At 47.6% G+C, this 19,715-nt stretch overlaps 1 protein-coding gene across 15 annotated transcripts in view; it reads left to right on the forward strand.

The window, feature by feature from the left end:
* ZMYND8 (zinc finger MYND-type containing 8) overlaps nucleotides 1-19,715 on the forward strand; it is a 248,958-nt gene that overhangs the window by 85,117 nt on the left and 144,126 nt on the right. For all 15 annotated transcript variants that reach the window (XM_063958910.1, XM_063958912.1, XM_063958909.1 and 12 more), the window contains one exon: nucleotides 16,456-16,604. In XM_063958910.1, coding sequence (XP_063814980.1) covers nucleotides 16,456-16,604 — 149 coding nt within the window. The remainder of the gene's footprint in view (nucleotides 1-16,455; nucleotides 16,605-19,715) is intronic.

A 19,715-nucleotide genomic window follows, 5' to 3' on the forward strand; every position in this document is an offset into this window, starting at 1 on the left:
TACACCATCTGAAAGACCCATGGAGTCGTCCGAGCGTCCACCGCCACTGCCTGTGGGTCTCTCGACCTGGAACAATACTGCTTGAGCTTCTTGTTGAGACAAGAGGCCATCATGTTGATGTGTGGATATCCCCACCGACGTGACAAGCACCTGAACACCTCCGGGTAAAGGCCCCACTCCCCCGGCTGCAGGTCGTGTCTGCTGAGGAAGTCTGCTTCCCAGTTGTCTACTCCCAGAATGAAGACTGCCGACAATGCAACAGTGTTTTTTCCTGCCCAGAGGAGATTTCTTGACCCCTCTGACATTGCTGCTCTGCTTTTCGTTCTGCCCTGTCGGTTTATGTACGTCACTACCATCACATTGTCCGACTGGACCTGAATGGCCCGTTCCTGAAGAAGATAAAAAGCCTGCAAAGGGGCATTGTATATGGCCCTGAGTTCCAGAATGTTAATTGGAAGGGTGACTTCCTGACTTGACCATCTTCCTTGAAACTGGACCCCCTGGGGCACTGCTCCCCAACCTCTGAGGCTTGCGTCTGTGGTTAACAGGATCCAGTCCTGAATTCAGAACCTCCGACCTTCGATGAGGTGAGAAATCTGTAGCCACCACAGAAGGGAGATCCTGGCTTTTGCGACAGACGGATGCTCTGGTGCATGTGAAGATGTGATCCGGACCATTTATCCAACAGATCGAGCTGGAAGGGTCTTGTGTGAAACCTTCCTTATTCAAGCGCCTCGTAAGAGGCCACCATTTTCCTCAGAAGTCGATTGCATAGATTCTCCGATATCCGGGTTGGCTTCAGGACATCCCGAACCATCGACTGGATTACCAATGCCTTTTCCAACGGAAGGAACACTTTCTGCGACTCAGTGTCCAGTATCATTCCCATGAATAGGAGCCTCCGTGTTGACTCTAGGTGAGATTTCGGAAAGTTCAGAAACCACCCGTGATCCTGGCGAAATTTGGTTGACAGGCCAATGTTGTCAAGCAACATCTCCCTGGACGGCGCCTTTATCAGAAGATCGTCCAGGTACGTAATTATGTTCAGTCCCTGCTTGCGAAGGAGAAACATCATCTCTGCCATCACTTTGGTGAATACCCTCGGTGCTGTAGAGAGACCAAATGGCAGGGCCTGGAACTGGTAGTGACAGTCCTGTAGTGCAAACCGTAGATAAGCCTGATGAGGCGGCCAGATCGGAATGTGAAGGTACGCATCCTTGATATCCAGAGACACAAGGAATTCACCCTCCTCCAGACCTGAGATCACCGCTCTCAGTGACTCCATCTTGAACTTGAACACTTTTAAGAACGGATTCAAGGACTTGAGGTTCAGAATTGGTCGAACCGAACCATCCGGTTTCAGTACAACAAACAAGTTGGAATAGTATCCCTTGCTGTGCAGATGAGGTGGAACTGGAACAATGACCTGAGTCTGTACTAGTTTTTGGATGGCCTGCTGTAAAGTTATACTTGCCTCTTGTGAAGCTGATAAGCCAGATTTGAAGAATCTGTTCCTGAGCACCTGCAGTTTCTGGTTTGCATGTTTTACCTCTTGCACCTCTGGAAGACGTAGAAGCGCCTCTAGATTTTCCCGTAAACTTGGCTGTCCGAAAGGACTGTAAATTTGAAGCTGAATAAGCTTTCCTGGCTGGGGGAGCTGCGGAAGGAAGATACGTAGACTTACCCGCAGTAGCTTTGGAGATCCATTTGTCTAGTTCGTCTCCAAACAAGGCCTCGCCTGTGAGTGGCAGGCCTTCCATGCCTTTCCTGGAGTCCGCATCAGCAGTCCACTGGCGTAGCCACAAGCCCCTACGTGCTGACAGTGCCATAGTGGTGGTGCGTGCATTAAGCAAACCAATCTATTTTATGGCCTCCACCATAAAGTTCACAGAGTCCCGTATATGCTGCAGTTGAAAAACAACATCCCCCCTAGACAAGGAATCTAACCCCTCAGTTAGGTTACCTGACCATTTAGCAATGGCTTTAGTGATCCACGCACATGCAGTAGTTGTTTTTTTTGGTCACCCCAGCACCTGTGTACAATGATTTGAGTGTAGTCTTAATTTTACGATCAGCCGTATCTTTTAGGGAAGCTGCACCAGGGGCAGGCAATACAATTTTACGTGACTGATGCGTCCACTATCAGTGGATTTTCCCATTTTCTCCTATCCTCTAGGGCAGGGGTGGGGAACCTCAGGCCCTAGGGCCGTATAAGGCCCTCAAAGCCACTTGATCCGACCCGGCTCACCTCAACGAGAGATGACCAGCGCCCGCTGAGATTTTACCACCAGCGGGCGCCCAGCTCCTCAGCAGCAGCCAGAGGCAGGAGCTCACTGCTGAGCTCCAGCTTCTGGCTCAGGCAGTGTACATATGTGGCTGTGCGGCGCTATGGGAGAGACGTCATGACATCTCCCATAGTTTCGAGGAGAGTGAGGGCAGCGGTCCAGAAGCAGGAGCAGGGCTGGTGAGCATTGTGTTTTTTTTCCGTGCGCACGTGTGTGTGTGTAAGCGGCACTACTAGGGGGCATAACAAGTGACTGGAGGCAGGCTAATTTTTAAGTTGATAATTTTTGTATGGCCCCGAAGGATTTTATAAATATCCGAATGGCCCTTGGTAGAAAAAAGGTTCCCCACCCCTGCTCTAGGGGAAAAGGAAAAGATGAGAGCAACTTTTAGGGATTTGAAATTTCTTATCACGATTAACCCACGGTTCTTAAAACAGGGTATTCAATTCCTTTGACGCAGGAAAAGTGGCTGAGGACTTCTTTTTTACATTAAAATAAGATTCCTCACACTCCTCTGACACCTTATCAGGAATTTGCAGAACATCTCTGATAGCCTCTATTAGAGCCTCTATTCCCTCCATGTCTGACCCGTAGGAGTTAGACTGCAGGACATGGGCTGGAGATTGTTTTTGCGGACAAATGGGAGGGGATTGAGACGCTGATTTAGGGACTGAGTCTCTATTCATAATGTCATCCACAGTCTGTCTTAAGCATTGCATCTCTTTCTCATTGTGGGATAGCTTTATAGAAATATTTGAGATCATTCCCTTAATGGAAGTAACCCAATCCAGTTCAACCCCGCTATTCTGGGAAGGTGCACTGCCCTGAGTACACAGTAGTGAGCCCCATGGTGAGGAGGAACACTCCGCTGTACAAGAAACACACTCTTTGCCTGACGTAATGTAAATGTGACAGCACACACACAGGAAAAGGTTAAGCACAATCAACCCACAAAGAGCCCTTCAGGGAGACAGAGTTATTGGGAGCCAGTCCCCACCACGTCCTTATCGTTAATGCCAAGCTTAGCCAGGTCGCAGACTAAGTACTTTGATAGGGGACTTAGTACACTAAGAATCACTCCCCCCCCCCGCTATGACCCCCTGATACCACTGAGATAATCTGGAGTCTCTCCGGAGGAGCTACGCATCCCTGTCAGTCAGCATCTGTGTCCACTGCAGAGGGAAAATGGCGCTGGTGAGCTGCTGGGTCCTCTCATAGTGAAGGCCCTGTCCCTTCAAAGGCGCGCAGTCTTCCCGCTTTTTTTATACTGACTGAGGTAAACTGCTGCTTAAAATGTAGAGAGAACCATTTTAAGGCTATTTATGCCAGTGTGGGTAATTAGTTGGGCATAGAGGGAGGAGCCAGCCCACACTATCAAATTCTTAAAGTGCCCATGGCCCCTAGTGGACCCGTCTATACCCATGGTACTAAATGGAACCCCAGTATCCTCTAGGACGTAAGAGAAACACAAATTGTTTATCTTCTATCCTTACCCCTCTTCTCAGTGCCCTTAGGGCAGTGGTTTTCAACCTTACAACTCGCGGCACACGGACAAGACTTTAAAATTGCGAAGGCACGCCATCAGTGCCTCACAGGGGTAATTCCACACACCTGCCCCCCCCCCCATAGTAATTCCACACACCTACCCCCCCATAGTAATTCCACACACCTGCCCCCCCCCATAGTAATTCCACACACCTGCCCCCCCCATAGTAATTCCACACACCTGCCCCCCCCATAGTAATTCCACACACCTGCCCCCCCCATAGTAATTCCACACACCTGCCCCCCCCATAGTAATTCTACACACCTGCCCCCCCATAGTAATTCTGCACACCTGCCCCCCCCATAGTAATTCCACACACTGCCCCCCATAGTGATTCCACACACCTGCCCCCACATACTAATTATATACACATGCCCCCATAGTAATTGTACACACCTGCCCCCAACCCACTGTAATTACACTTATTAATAATGGGTGTTTTTTTGTTTTTTTTTTTTGGTTTTTTTTTATACCTGAAAATAATCTTTCACTCTTATTGGGGGAGAAGTGAGGAGCGCTGAGACGTGACCAGGCAGCACAGAGTAGCAGTGGGTCGGGTTCTCCAGGCGTGAATGGGACGTGCGGTTCATCATAGGTCACGGGACGGCTTTCACAGAAGTGCAGCGCTGCCCAAGCTGGTTACTGCTGGCAGCGGCAGCTGGGCAGGCATCTCTTGATAACGGCGGCGGGTCTCTTTGGTGGGCGGCAGCGGCAGGCATCTCTGGATGATGGCGGCAGGTCTCTCTCGTGGGCGGTAGTGGGCATCTCTTGCTGGCGGCGGCACGCATCTCTGGCGGGTGGCACACCTGGCAACTGCTTGCGGTACATAGGTTGAAAAACACTGCCTTAGGGGATGCTTAGTTTAAATCAAACAAAAAGAAAAAAAAAAAATCTACTGAGGTTTCTGGTAGTTGTTTGTTTGCCAGCCTAATGAGATCACAAAGTGGAGTTGCTGCCTATCTAAAATATTTACAATACCCATTCTGAATGCTGCTTTTATCATGTATAGCATAGACTAAAAGTGTGATGCTGTTTTAAGATCCATTTACAGTATGCGGCAGCAGGTGCTGCTGTTATGGGTCCCTACACATTAGGCAATATGCCGCTGAGGTGCCCGATGGCCAATACGGCCGACGGGCGACACCCGGTGGCGGGGGACGGGAGGAGTGACGGGGGGGAGTGAAGTTTCTAAACTCCCCCGTCACCCGAACCCATAGCAATGCATGCTAATATGGACGAGATTGCCCATATTGGCCTGCATGTATAAGCAACCTGGCACCAATAATGAACGAGCGCAGGGCCGCGCATCGTTGGTGCCTACACAACTGAAAGATTTGAAACGATATCTTGTTCATTAATGAACGAGATCGTTCATATCTTTCAGTGAAAATCGTGTAATGCTTAGGGCCTATAAGTCTCTCATTTTATTGTGTTGTTCAAAAACAGCTTATTGTTAAGTTCTAATTTGACAACCCTAAATCAGAGGTTTTAATTTTGAACAATAGCAAAGCATGATAGAACTTGGGGTGATGCAGCTCCGGATGTTGGACTTATTGGATCTAGGATCTTGGCCCAAGCAGTGGTTGATAGATGCTCACTTTGTCTTAGACCATGTGATGCTGATGGGAAATCCAAAAAGACATTTGAACCTTGCTTTTTTGAAGACAATGTACTTTGTAAACCACAACTTTACTAAAATGACCTGTCAAGTTTATAAGAGGAAAGTGCTCTTTTCTGATACTGAATGCAGGTATAAAATGTTGCTCCTTTCACTTTCTTGTCAGCTTAAGAACTCTACATCTAGGGGATAGCAGAGGAATAGACAGGCATGAGCAACCTAGCCCTCTTATAAGCAAACTGCATAATGTTTGCTATTACACCAGCTTTGACTCCCAAGGGTCTACACCGAGGTGGTTGTTTTCCACCGGTCTTTCCAGGAAAATTATCATATGATTGTCCCTCAGGGAGGCCATTTGGTCAGTGCTGTCATATGGGTTGATCTGGTCCCAGAAGGCCCAAATTTATTTATTTATTTTTCTCTCTCCAAATCTTTTTTTTTTCATTCGTAAAACTGGACAGAACCTATCGACCCATCTTGAATATGAAATCCCTATGCACCAGTCTTTGAGTGGAGAGGTTCGAGGTGGACTCCTTGAGATCTCTCATAAATGGCCACTACAATTTTCTTGCATTCATGGACATAACACATGCTTATCTTCACAACCCAATCAAAGAAGAACGTCAGAGCCTCAACATATTACGGGTTCTTGACTTAAATATTCAGTTAAGAGCTTTTCTCTTTGGCCTTGCCAGTGGCTCATAGAGTATGGGGATGACCTAGCACATACTCTGTTCTGTTAAGATCAAGGGACATCACTTGGTTCCTTATTTAGACTATCTACTTTTCCTCTTCTCAGTCACTTCTGGATGACAGCATATTGGGGGTGATTCCGAGTTGTTCACTCGCTAGCTGCTTTTAGCAGCATTGCACACGCTAAGCCGCCGCCTACTGGGAGTGTATCTTAGCATAGCAGAATTGCTAACGAAAGCTTCGCTAATTTTCTCGTAGCGATTACCCCGCAGTTTCTGAGTAGCTCCAGACTTACTCAGCCATTGCGACCAGCTCAGTCGTTTTCGTTCCTGGTTTGACGTCACAAACACACCCAGCATTCGCCCAGCCACTCCCCCATTTCTCCTGCCACTCCTGCGTTTTGCAACTCGAACGCCTGCGTTTTTCCGCACACTCCCATAAAACGGCCAGTTTCCGCCCAGAAACACCCACTTCCTGTCAATCACACTACGATCAGCACAGCGATAAAAAAGCTTTGTTATGCCGTGAGTAAAATACCTAACTTTTGTGTAAAATAACTAAGCGCATGCGCTCTGCGAACCTTGTGCATGCGCAGTAAGCGACTAATCGCAGTATAGCGAAAATCGGCAACGAGCGAACAACTCGGAATGACCCCCATTGTTGGATAATACATTTTCAGAAATGAAGCCTGCTTCTGGCATTGTGTTTTTTTTGTCCCCTCTTTGACACAAGGCAGCAAACCATTTACTTGTAGAAAAGATCTAAGCTATCAAGGAATTGGTTAGAGCTTTCTCTACCTTCAAAAAATCACCTAATGTATAAAATAATTTTGGAAGATGGTCTCCTCTACAGAAGTGATGCAATATGCACAGTTCCTTTGGGAATTTAATAAAAAGATATTCTGTCAGTGTGATCCATGACCAGCCTTCAACTAGTCACCAGTTCATCAGATTGATACCTTATACACAATAGTCTCTCCTGTGATGGTTGAAAGTAGACAAGCTAAACAAGGGTATCCCCTTCTCCTTCTATGACTGGACCATCAGTACTACAGATACTAGCCTTCAGGGATGGTCAATTGTGGTGCTGTATCTTCATCTGCTGCATCATTGGTTTCTTGGGGAGGCAAAGCTTCCAATCAATATGCTAGAACGCAAAGCAGTGAGATTCTGATAGAAGCACAGTCTTTTCTAAAGAGTAAGTTAGTCAGTAAATGCAAATGGCATACATAAATCTCCTTTTCTCCCTCTACGTCCTCTTTTTAGATGAGCTCATGAGCTCTTTTGACTTCCAATATAATCTTCATGCTGATTATACTCAAATCTACCTTTCCTCTCCTGACCTTTCCCTTCTCTCCACACTATCTCCAACTGTCCCTCTGCTATCTCTTCTTGGATGTCCCAGTGCTTTCCTAAGCTTAGCATGTCTTGGACTAAACTGATCATCTTCCTACCCTCCCGCATAACCTCATTTCCCGCAATTTCATTATCTATTGACAGCAAAACTATCTGCTTTAGCCTCCAAGTACAATGTCTTTGAGTCATCCTTGACTTCTTCCTCTCCTTCAGACCATACATTCAGTATCTCTTGCAGTCCTGCCATTTCCATCTCAAAAATATTTCTGGGATTAGACCCTTTCTCACCCTGGATACTACGAAAACACTCATCCACTCACTGATCATCTCCATATTGGACTACTGTAATTTTTTCCTATCGGTCTTCCTGGCTTCCATCTCTTTCCACTCTAATCTATACTCAGTGCAGCTGCCCAGCTCATCTTCTCTTACTTAGACTATCTTCTACTCCATACTCCCTACAACGGCACATAGCACTGTATTTCTGCCACCCTGACACTTATTTCAGTGTCATGTGTACTGATGCAGAAATATTTATATACCACATTGTCTTGTACCGTAAGTTGTTGTTTTCTTGTTTTGATCATTTGTTTATGTACTTTGTTAGGCACTGTGGAACCATTGTGTTGCCATATAAATATAGGATAATAATTTTAATAAAATAAAGAGTTTCAAGTTGAGTTCAAGAATACAGGAATTAGCCAAGATCATGATAGACAGGGGTTGAAGCCTTTGTAGGTGAGTTAGAGGTGTTTGAATGTCTAAAGGTCAAGGAGCCACTGGAGCGCTTGAGTGACAAGATAGGAAAATGAGGCGGACAACTGTATTAAGGATGGACTGAGGGGGCAGGGTAGGAGTTCAGTAGGCCAATGAGGAGTAGGTTACAATAATCTATGCAACATAAGGACGTGATTGAGATTTTTTAGTAGCTTCAAGGGTGAGAAAGTGCCTCATCCTGGAGGGAGCAGGATTGGGAGAGGTTCCACTATTCCATGTACACATATTAAAAGCTCACTATAATCCAAAGTGGATTTGGAAAAAGTCACTCACACACTACTGTCGCACTTTTCATCAATAATTTAGGAAGAGCAACTCATCTACAAATCTTTCTCTGGTAAAGGTAGACAGCCTGGTCAGGGCAGGAGAGTTTGGTGACAGGAGAGAAAAGTTTGGAAAGGAGGAGAAGTATGTGTAGCCAAGGGCATCATGGAAACTGACCCAGGAAGATTATAGATTGTGGTGATGTAGAAGTGCACAGAATGGAAAAGGCAGATGGTGGAGACAGAGAATTCAGGCGAAATCACCCAAAAGGGGCAGCAGTGGAATAGGTGGACCCGGATGCCGCATTGGTAATAGCCATTGGGTCTAGGGATGTGGGTGAAGGAGAAGGATAGGCCCCCATACAAGTGAGCAGCTGGCACTGTCGGTAGGGCATAAGCATGTTTCTGGTATAACGTAGAGGTTGTGATAGGTGAATAGATTATTTATGTCAGTTTATTGCAGACTAACCTAGCATTGTAGAGGACACATGAGAGGGGAATGATGAGGAAAGATGTCCGTGAGGTTTGAGTGGTTGTGGTATGCTGTCGATATTTGGGTTTGGTGTAGGGGGATTGAGAGGGGGAGGGTGGGTATAATACGGGAATGCTAAGGAGAGTGATGGAGTGGAGAGGGGGAGGGAAGAAGAGATGATCAAGTTATGATATGGCATTGAAGTTAAAAAGTTGCATGGACAGATGGGGATCGATTGGTAACAAAAGTGGGATAGAGGAGGCAGGAAACTGAGGGGCGAGACAAACCAAAGATACAGTGCAAGGTAACATTAACACTGAAAGTAATACTTCATCAGGGCAAAACTGATAAAACACCAGTGATCCAGTGATACCAGTCTCTCCAGACAGATTGCGAAACACCAACATTCTAAGGATGGCAGTGTGGAAGTTTCAACTTAGAACGTATCTGCTAAGTGAAGGCCTTTCACAAGAAGTCATCCAGACCATGCATAAAGGAAGAAAACTGATATATACAGAGACATACAATTAAGAGTGGGAAGGAAAAGCTCTTGAGGCATATCTATCAAAGCTTGGAGAAAGATAAGTTCCAGCCAATCAGCTCCTAACTGTCACTTAGCAGGCTGGGTTTGAAAAATGAGTTAGGCGCTTATAGGTAGGGACTTTCTATCGCTCCACTTTTCACTCGCCAAGGTTTGATACTTATGCCCCTTTGTCTCAACAGCGGCCTGGGGCTTTCTTCTCTTAAAGTTCAGGTTTCAGTCCTTTGAATTTTCTTTCAGAAGACAGTAAGACTAAACAAACTGAAGTACAGTAACAAGCATGTGAGGCTTCCAGAGGTTCAGACATTATCACAGGGAGTTCTCTGTGTATAACCACCATATGCCCCTGTTACTGTGCTTGTGATATACATTTGGTCCTCTACTCTGATCCTCCCCCCGTTTGGTAATTTGCACACTGTTGAATTGAAAGTTTCTTACATGGAAATCAATGATCCATTTGGCCACTTTCCCTGTGAAGATAGCTTATAAGAGGGTACTTTACCCTGTAAGTCGGCTTTTCTACAATTTTATGTTGACAGGGCGCCAGCCCATGGTGGTGTCATGACTCTTAACCAGGACATTGTTATCCCTTCTCTGAAGCAGAGATCTGCCTTGGTTCATAACTCTCTTCATTTGTTCGACTTAGATCTCTGAAGATATATTAAAAAAGAAGTTCTTATTTATGGAGGACAAATATTGTATGGCACTAGCCCTTTATAATCCACATAGGGAAGGTTGGTTAGCAAGAAAACATAGCATTGCTAGAGGGATTATAGTAATTCTTCAGGCTTAGGTCAGCTCATTGTACCACATTAATGAGTGCTTCCTGTGGCACAACTTGGGTCGTAGCAGAGCAGCTGTATTGGGAAGCCACCTGGTTGTTTGTCCATGTTTTTTTCCAGATTTTAACATGTTAATGTTTTTGCATCTTAAAATGCTAGCTTTGGATGAAAAGTGCAGTGCACAACTAGGACTGAGCAAACCCTCTCATAGGCGCATCTTTGGAACTTCCCCATGGTTGCAATGTTCCCTAATAGAAGAAAGATAGAACAGGATTTCTCTGACGTCCTAGTGGATGCTGGGACTCCGTCAGGACCATGGGGAATAGCGGCTCCGCAGGAGACAGGGCACAAAAGTAAAAGCTTTAGGATCAGGTGGTGTGCACTGGCTCCTCCCCCTATGACCCTCCTCCAAGCCTCAGTTAGGTTTTTGTGCCCGTCCGAGCAGGGTGCAATCTAGGTGGCTCTCATAAAGAGCTGCTTAGAGTAAAAGTTTTGATAGGTTTCTTATTTTCAGTGAGTCCTGCTGGCAACAGGCTCACTGCAACGAGGGACCTAGGGGAGAAGAAGTGAACTCACCTGCGTGCAGGATGGATTTGCTTCTTAGGCTACTGGACACTAGCTCCAGAGGGACGATCACAGGTACAGCCTGGATGGGTCACCGGAGCCGCGCCGCCGACCCCCTTGCAGATGCCGAAGTAAGAAGAGGTCCAGAAACCGGCGGCTGAAGGCTTTTCAGTCTTCATGAGGTAGCGCACAGCACTGCAGCTGTGCGCCATTGCTCTCAGCACACTTCACACCAACGGTCACTGAGGGTGCAGGGCGCTGGGGGGGGCGCCCTGGGCAGCAATGTTAATACCTTTTCTGGCTAAAGAATACATCGCATATAGTCCCTGAGGCTATATGGATGTATTTCACCCCTGCCAGGTCTCAGAAAAACCGGGAGAAGAGCCCGCCGGAATAGGGGGCGGGGCCTATCTCCTCAGCACACAGCGCCATTTTCCCTCACAGAACTGCTGGTGGGAAGGCTCCCAGGCTCTCCCCTGCACTGCACTACAGAAACAGGGTTAAAACAGAGAGGGGGGGCACTTATTTGGCGATATGATTATATATTAAGATGCTATAAGGGAAAACACTTATATAAAGGTTGTCCCTGTATAATTATAGCGTTTTGGTGTGTGCTGGCAAACTCTCCCTCTGTCTCCCCAAAGGGCTAGTGGGGTCCTGTCCTCTATCAGAGCATTCCCTGTGTGTGTGCTGTGTGTCGGTACGTGTGTGTTGACATGTATGAGGACGATGTTGGTGAGGAGGCGGAGCAATTGCCTGTAATGGTGATGTCACTCTCTAGGGAGTCGACACCGGAATGGATGGCTTATTTAAGGAATTACGTGATAATGTCAACACGCTTCAAGGTCGGTTGACGACATGAGACGGCCGGCAAACAAATTAGTACCTGTCCAGGCGTCTCAAACACCGTCAGGGGCTTTAAAACACCCATTTACCTCAGTCGGTCGACATAGACACAGACACGGACACTGACTCCAGTGTCGACGGTGAAGAAACAAACGTATTTTCCTTTAGGGCCACACGTTACATGTTAAGGGCAATGAAGGAGGTGTTACATATTTCTGATACTACAAGTACCACAAAAAAGGGTATTATGTGGGTGTGAAAAAACTACATGTAGTTTTCCTGAATCAGATAAATTAAATGAAGTGTGTGATGATGCGTGGGTTTCCCCCGATAGAAAATTATTGGCGGTATACCCTTTCCCGCCAGAAGTTAGGGCGCGTTGGGAAACACCCCTTAGGGTGGATAAGGCGCTCACACGCTTATCAAAACAAGTGGCGTTACCGTCTCCAGATACGGCCGCCCTCAAGGAGCCAGCTGATAGGAGGCTGGAAAATATCCTAAAAAGAATATACACACATACTGGTGTTATACTGCGACCAGCTATCGCCTCAGCCTGGATGTGCAGCGCTGGGGTGGGGTGACAAGGGTGTCTCTCCTGTGGTGGTTGCAGATTGCTCATCTTCTAGAGGGCCGCAGATTCGGCATTCAGGACTGGGTCCTGGTGACCACGGATGCCAGCCTGCGAGGCTGGGGAGCAGTCACACAGGGAAGAAATTTCCAGGGCTTGTGGTCAAGCCTGGAGACATCACTTCACATAAATATCCTGGAGCTGAGGGCCATTTACAATGCCCTAAGCCAAGCAAGACCTCTGCTTCAAGGTCAAGCGGTGCTGATCCAGTCGGACAACATCACGGCAGTCGCCCACGTGAACAGACAGGGCGGCACAAGAAGCAGGAGGGCAATGGCAGAAGCTGCAAGGATTCTTCGCTGGGCGGAAAATCATGTGATAGCACTGTCAGCAGTGTTCATTCCGGGAGTGGACAACTGGGAAGCAGACTTCCTCAGCAGGCACGACCTCCACCCGGGAGAGTGGGGACTTCACCCAGAAGTCTTCCACATGATTGTAAACCGTTGGAAAAAATCAAAGGTGGACATGATGGCGTCCCGCCTCAACAAAAAATTGGACAGGTATTGCGCCAGGTCAAGGGACCCTCAGGCAATAGCTGTGGACGCTCTGGTAACACCATGGGTGTACCAGTCAGTGTATGTGTTTCCCTCCTCTGCCTCTCATACCCAAGGTACTGAGAATTATAAGACGGAGAGGAGTAAGAACTATACTCGTGGCTCCGGATTGGCCAAGAAGGACTTGGTACCCGGAACTTCAAGAGATGCTCACAGAGGACCCGTGGCCTCTACCTCTAAGAAGGGACCTGCTCCAGCAAGGACCCTGTCTGTTCCAAGACTTACCGCGGCTGCGTTTGACGGCATGGCGGTTGAACGCCGGATCCTGAAGGAAAAAGGCATTCCGGAAGAAGTCATTCCTACCCTGATCAAAGCCAGGAAGGATGTGACCGCAAAGCATTATCACCGCATTTGGCGGAAATATGTTGCGTGGTGCGAGGCCAGGAAGGCCCCAACGGAGGAATTTCAACTGGGTCGATTCCTGCATTTCCTGCAAACAGGAGTGTCTATGGGCCTAAAATTAGGATCCATTAAGGTTCAGATTTCGGCCCTGTCGATTTTCTTCCAGAAAGAACTGGCTTCAGTTCCTGAAGTTCAGACGTTGTCAAGGGGGTGCTGCATATACAGCCTCCTTTTGTGCCTCCAGTGGCACCTTGGGATCTCAATGTAGTTTTGGGGTTCCTAAAATCACATTGGTTTGAACCGCTTAAATCTGTGGATTTGAAATATCTCACATGGAAAGTGGTCATGCTGTTGGCCCTGGCTTCGGCCAGGCGCGTGTCAGAATTGGCGGCTTTATCTTATAAAAGCCCTTACCTGATTTTTCATACGGACAGGGCAGAATTGAGGACTCGTCCACAATTTCTCCCTAAGGTGGTTTCAGCGTTTCACCTGAACCAGCCTATTGTGGTACCTGCGGCTACTAGGGACTTGGAGGAGTCCAAGTTGCTGGACGTTGTCAGGGCCCTGAAAATATATGTTTCCAGGACGGCTGGAGTCAGAAAATCTGACTCCCTGTTTATCCTGTATGCACCCAACAAGCTGGGTGCTCCTGCTTCTAAGCAGACTATTGCTCGTTGGATTTGTAGTACAATTCAGCTTGCACATTCTGTGGCAGGCCTGCCACAGCCAAAATCTGTAAAAGCCCATTCCACAAGGAAGGGGGCTCATCTTGGGCGGCTGCCCGAGGGGTCTCGGCTTTACAACTTTGCAGAGCAGCTACTTGGTCAGGGGCAAACACGTTTGCTAAATTCTACAAATTTGATACTCTGGCTGAGGAGGACCTGGAGTTCTCTCATTCGGTGCTGCAGAGTCATCCGCACTCTCCCGCCCGTTTGGGAGCTTTGGTATAATCCCCATGGTCCTTACGGAGTTCCCAGCATCCACTAGGACGTCAGAGAAAATAAGAATTTACTTACCGATAATTCTATTTCTCGTAGTCCGTAGTGGATGCTGGGCGCCCATCCCAAGTGCGGATTGTCTGCAATACTTGTACATAGTTATTGTTAACTAAATCGGGTTATTGTTGTTGTGAGCCATCTTTCCAGAGGCTCCTCTGTTATCATGCTGTTAACTGGGTTCAGATCACAAGTTGTACGGTGTGATTGGTGTGGCTGGTATGAGTCTTACCCGGGATTCAAAATCCTTCCTTATTGTGTACGCTCGTCCGGGCACAGTATCCTAACTGAGGCTTGGAGGAGGGTCATAGGGGGAGGAGCCAGTGCACACCAGGTAGTCCTAAAGCTTTACTTTTGTGCCCAGTCTCCTGCGGAGCCGCTATTCCCCATGGTCCTTACGGAGTTCCCAGCATCCACTACGGACTACGAGAAATAGAATTATCGGTAAGTAAATTCTTATTATTTCTCTGAATAATTTTCAAAGAAACTGTGATGCTGCCAATATAGGAATTGTTTAATTATATTTTTCAGAATGCTTCTGTTAATGTAGTGTGTTTAAATCTTTATTTTCAAACTTATCCATTAATTTCACAGGGGCTTTTGTAATGTACTTTAAATGGCATGTAAGCACTAATTTATATTTACACTTACGTAAATATTAGAAGATGGACGTATAATAATAATAATAATAATAATAATAATTCAGTTGTAGAAAGTCCTGTTAGCCTTATTCATGTGATTGACTTAGAAGCAGTGGGTGGACTAATTGTGTCATAAAACCAGATCCTATGAGAAGCAATTACTGCTGTAACATCATATTAAAGGATTGGTAGAAAATTTAGTTGGATGATGGTTGTGATCTGAACTTAATTGGTATTGCCTGTTATGGTAGGCCCAAACACTTTTGATTTCATCCAGTGTGGACTAAAGCTATTATTGCTCTGCACCGTGTGGTGCCAGACCTTATGGAAGAACAGCACATGCAAGGCAGATTAAAGTAAATGCAGCGGTTGTGATGGTGCGTTTTTGTGTATGGTATTAGGTTGAAGATGGTGAGCTGAAATAAACAGATGGGGTTTCAGACCTTGTTTAAAGACTGTGGGAGTTTTGGGTGTGGTAAGGAATTCCATAAATTAGTATTGGCACAAGAGAAGTCTTGCATGTTGGACTGTTAGGTGGTTACTAGAGATTATGTAAATCGTTTGTCAGATCTAGATTGTAGGGCACAATGCAGATTATTTTGATATGAGATTTGAAGTGTATGGTGGTGTTGGAATGGTGGTGTTGAGGGCTTTGTAGGTAAGGATGAATAACTGCGGTTGTGTTTTGGTGGAAATAGGGAACCAGTGTTAGGATTTGCTAAATTGTACAGAAGATGCGGAGACAAAAGAAATTGTGGTGCTAAATGGTGAGGGAGACTTGCTGGAGGTGGTGAAGATGATAAACTCTGTTTTAGACTTGAACTTCAGGTACGGACATCAATGTGGAGATAGCTGAGAAACCGTTCGTTACACCAGGTAGGCCAGATAAGCGAATTAGTTCCCCCAGAACAGAGATGTACAGTGAGAAATGCAGAGGCCCAAGAACAGAAAGTGTAAAATACTTCCTTTATATTATTGTGAGGAGTATAGAAAATATTTACTATATGTATATTAGGACAGTAAAAAAATAAAAATAAAATGAATGTAAATTCTGAACCCAGTCTTCCTTTGTAATCCAGAGGTCAGTTGCAGTGGACAAGTAAAAGTAAGCTGGTGTGTTGTATTGCCTGTAAGGACTATATAGTCCATACCGTAGGAAAATATAGTGCATATCGCACCGTGTGAATACAGCTTGCGATGCTGATGCGGGATCGAAATCGCAAGAAAAAATAGACTATGCAGGCAGCCCAACATTGACTATATCGGTGGTGCTGTGCTCCGGCCACATCACATAGTCAATGTCGGGTGCTATGCACGTCGCACCGTAACATGGAATCTGCACTAAATGGTAAACCAGTATCATCTCGTGTTCTAATTTATTATACAAGTGTTGGAATCTATACCAGTTGACTGCACATTCTCCAATAAAAGGCTGTTTCTCATTAATAAATGTAAACTTGTGCACAATGCAACATTTTCAAAACCTGGGTCCGACCTTGGTAATAAAGAACTGTTGATGGCTATGACAAAAATATTTGTGTGTTCTATTTTAGATGCTAGCTCTGCGGAGCGAGCAGGACAGAAGAGGAAGTTTCCCAGTCCTCAGCATTCGTCCAATGGGCACTCACCTCAAGATTCATCTACCAGTCCAAGTAAAAAGAAAAAGAAACCCGGGATGTTAAACAGTCACAATAAAGACCAGGTATGGAGAGTGTCCTTAATATGGTAATACATTACATCCCTGACTGTTCTGTGTATCTGCTAAAAACATGTTAGTGAGCAGAACTACATAACAATGCCATTTTATTAGGCACATCTAACAGTGAGTTGCTCAACCATTCTGACAGAGAACAGTCAGTACTTGTGATGGAATGTAGTTATGTGACCAACCCCTTGTGACAACATGAAATTAAAGAGGTGTAGGAAGTACATCACGGGGATGCTGGTGCACATCTTCTCCAGTGAGGTCATTGTTGTTGGATCTCTTACACCTCTCAGCCATTTCACCTCTCAGATGATGGATTGCATGAGATTTAGTGACTGGGGAATCACTATTGTGTTCCTAAAACTATTCCAAGAAATAGACTAGTGCATGGGGAATCTTGCACAAAAAGCCTTTTCACAGATGGGTGTTAATGAAGGGATGTGCCTGACCATTTCTTTGAGTATCAAAAGCCGCAAGGTCTGACACCCCACACAATGACTTCACCACCACTTATCTGCTCCTGCTCCCGGCATGATGAATGCATGGGCTCATGCAGTGTTTGCATTATCCTGGTCCTCCCATTTGGATGCTGTATAAGTCATTGCAGCTTTATAATACAGATAGGAGTGGAAGTCAGAAGGGTAATGGACTGACATGACATTCATGACAGGGTGCTATGAATTGTATCCTATTCTCTTTAAGCCAGGCTATTGCACTTGACTGTTTACCGCAAGTGATTTGCTATGTCTGCTTTGATCACCCCCTTTCATCAAAGGTCTGTTTCCAGTGACACAAACCCTTTTTGCTGGGTGTCATTTTGCCAGTGGTGCAACTGGAGCCAGATAATCTGGTGTATTCTACCATGCATCATCCAAAATAATTTAAATATTTAGTTTTTCCCGTTCTCCTCTAATTTGTATGCACTGGAGTGTATTGTCGCATGGATGCATGCTTTGTAAGGCCTTGCTATACACCATGTATACTTAGTAAAACAAATTATAATCTATTAAATATCTACAGATGGAGCCGCACTCATCTGAGGCGGCTCCATCGCAAACGAGCGCTCCCGGTGTGACTAGGTGATCTGTCCGCCTAGTCAAGCCGGGAGTGCACAGAGACGCTCCCATTTGGGCGCGCGGACGGAGACTCTCTCCATTCAAGTGAATGGGGCTCGTCTCCGGTGTGTGCGCCTGGGTGGACGGGGATGCTCTAGGTGATAGATAATTGTGGCTCCATCTGTATCTATTGAATTAAAGACTTAACTGGATGTGCTGCTGCTGGCAGTGAGGCAGGGATGTGCTGCTGCTGGCAATAAGGCAGGGATGTGCTGCTGCTGGCAGTGAGGCAGGGATGTGCTGCTGCTCTCAGTGAGGCAGGGATGTGCTGCTGCTGGCAGTGAGGCAGGGATGTGCTGCTGCTGGCAGTGAGGCAGGGATGTGCTGCTGCTGGCAGTGAGGCAGGGATGTGCTGCTGCTCTCAGTGAGGCAGGGATGTGCTGCTGCTGGCAGTGAGGCAGGGATGTGCTGCTGCTGGCAGTGAGGCAGGGATGTGCTGCTGCTGGCAGTGAGGCAGGGATGTGCTGCTGCTGGCAGTGAGGCAGGGATGTGCTGCTGCTGGCAGTGAGGCAGGGATGTGCTGCTGCTGGCAGTGAGGCAGGGATGTGCTGCTGCTGGCAGTGAGGCAGGGATGTGCTGCTGCTGGCAGTGAGGCAGGGATGTGCTGCTGCTGGCAGTGAGGCAGGGATGTACTGCTGCTGTCGGCAGTGAGGCAGGGATGTACTGCTGCTGTCGGCAGTGAGGCAGGGATGTGCTGCTGCTGCTGGCAGTGAGGCAGGGATGTGCTGCTGCTGCTGCTGGCAGGGAGGTGCTGCTGCTGCTGGCAGTGAGGCAGGGAGGTGCTGCTGCTGCTGGCAGTGAGGCTGGGAGGTGCTACTGCTGCTGGCAGTGAGGCAGAGATGTGCTGCTGCTGGCAGTGAGGCAGGGATGTGCTGCTGCTCTCAGTGAGGCAGGGATTTGCTGCTGCTGGCAGTGAGGCAGGGATGTGCTGCTACTGGCAGCGAGGAATGTGCTGCTGCTGCTAGTGAGGCAGGGATGTTCTGCTGCTGTCAGTGAGGTAGAGATGTGCTGCTGCTGCTGGCAGTGAGGCAGGGATGTGCTGCTGCTGCTTGCATTGAGGCAGGGATGTGCTGCTGCTGCTTGCATTGAGGCAGGGATGTGCTGCTGCTGCTTGCATTGAGGCAGAGATGTGCTGCTGCTTGCAGTGAGGCAGGGATGTGCTGCTGCTGCTTGCAGTGAGGCAGGGATGTGCTGCTGCTGGCAGTGAGGCTGGTATGCGCTGCTGTCAGTGAGGCAGTGCTGTGCTGCTGTCAGTGAGGCAGTGCTGTGCTGCTGGCAGTGAGGCTGGGTTGTGCTGCTGGCTGTGAGGCAGGGATGTGCTGCTACTGCTGGCAGTGAGGCAGGGATGTGCTGCTGCTCCTGCTGCTGGCAGTGAGGCAGGGATGTGCTGCTGCTTGCAGTGAGGCAGGGATGTGCTGCTGCTTGCAGTGAGGCAGGGATGTGCTGCTGCTGTCTGAGGCAGGGAGGTGCTGCTGCTGGCAGTGAGGCAGGGATGTGCTACTGCTGCTGGCAGTGAAGCATGGATGTGCTACTGCTGCTGGCAGTGAAGCAGGGATGTGCTACTGCTGCTGGCAGTGAGGCAGGAATGTGCTACTGCTGCTGGCAGTGAGGCAGGGATGTGCTACTGCTGCTGGCAGTGAGACAGGGAGGTTCTGCTGCTGGCAGTTGAGGCAGAGATGTGCTACTGCTGCTGGCAGTGAGGCAGAGATGTGCTACTGCTGCTGGCAGTGAGGCAGGGATGTGCTGCTGCTGGCAGTGAGGCAGGGATGTGCTGCTGCTGGCAGTGAGGCAGGGATGTGCTGCTGCTGGCAGTGAGGCAGGGATGTGCTGTTGCTGGCAGTGAGGCAGGGATGTGCTACTGCTGTCAGTGAGGCAGGGATGTGCTGCTGCTGCTGCTGGCAGTGAGGCAGGGATGTGCTGCTGCTGTCAGTGAGGCAGAGATGTGCTGCTGCTGTCAGTGAGGCAGAGATGTGCTGCTGCTGTCAGTGAGGCA

The sequence above is a fragment of the Pseudophryne corroboree genome, chromosome 3, assembly GCF_028390025.1.
Source record: "Pseudophryne corroboree isolate aPseCor3 chromosome 3, aPseCor3.hap2, whole genome shotgun sequence".
Taxonomy (NCBI): Eukaryota; Metazoa; Chordata; class Amphibia; order Anura; family Myobatrachidae; genus Pseudophryne; species Pseudophryne corroboree.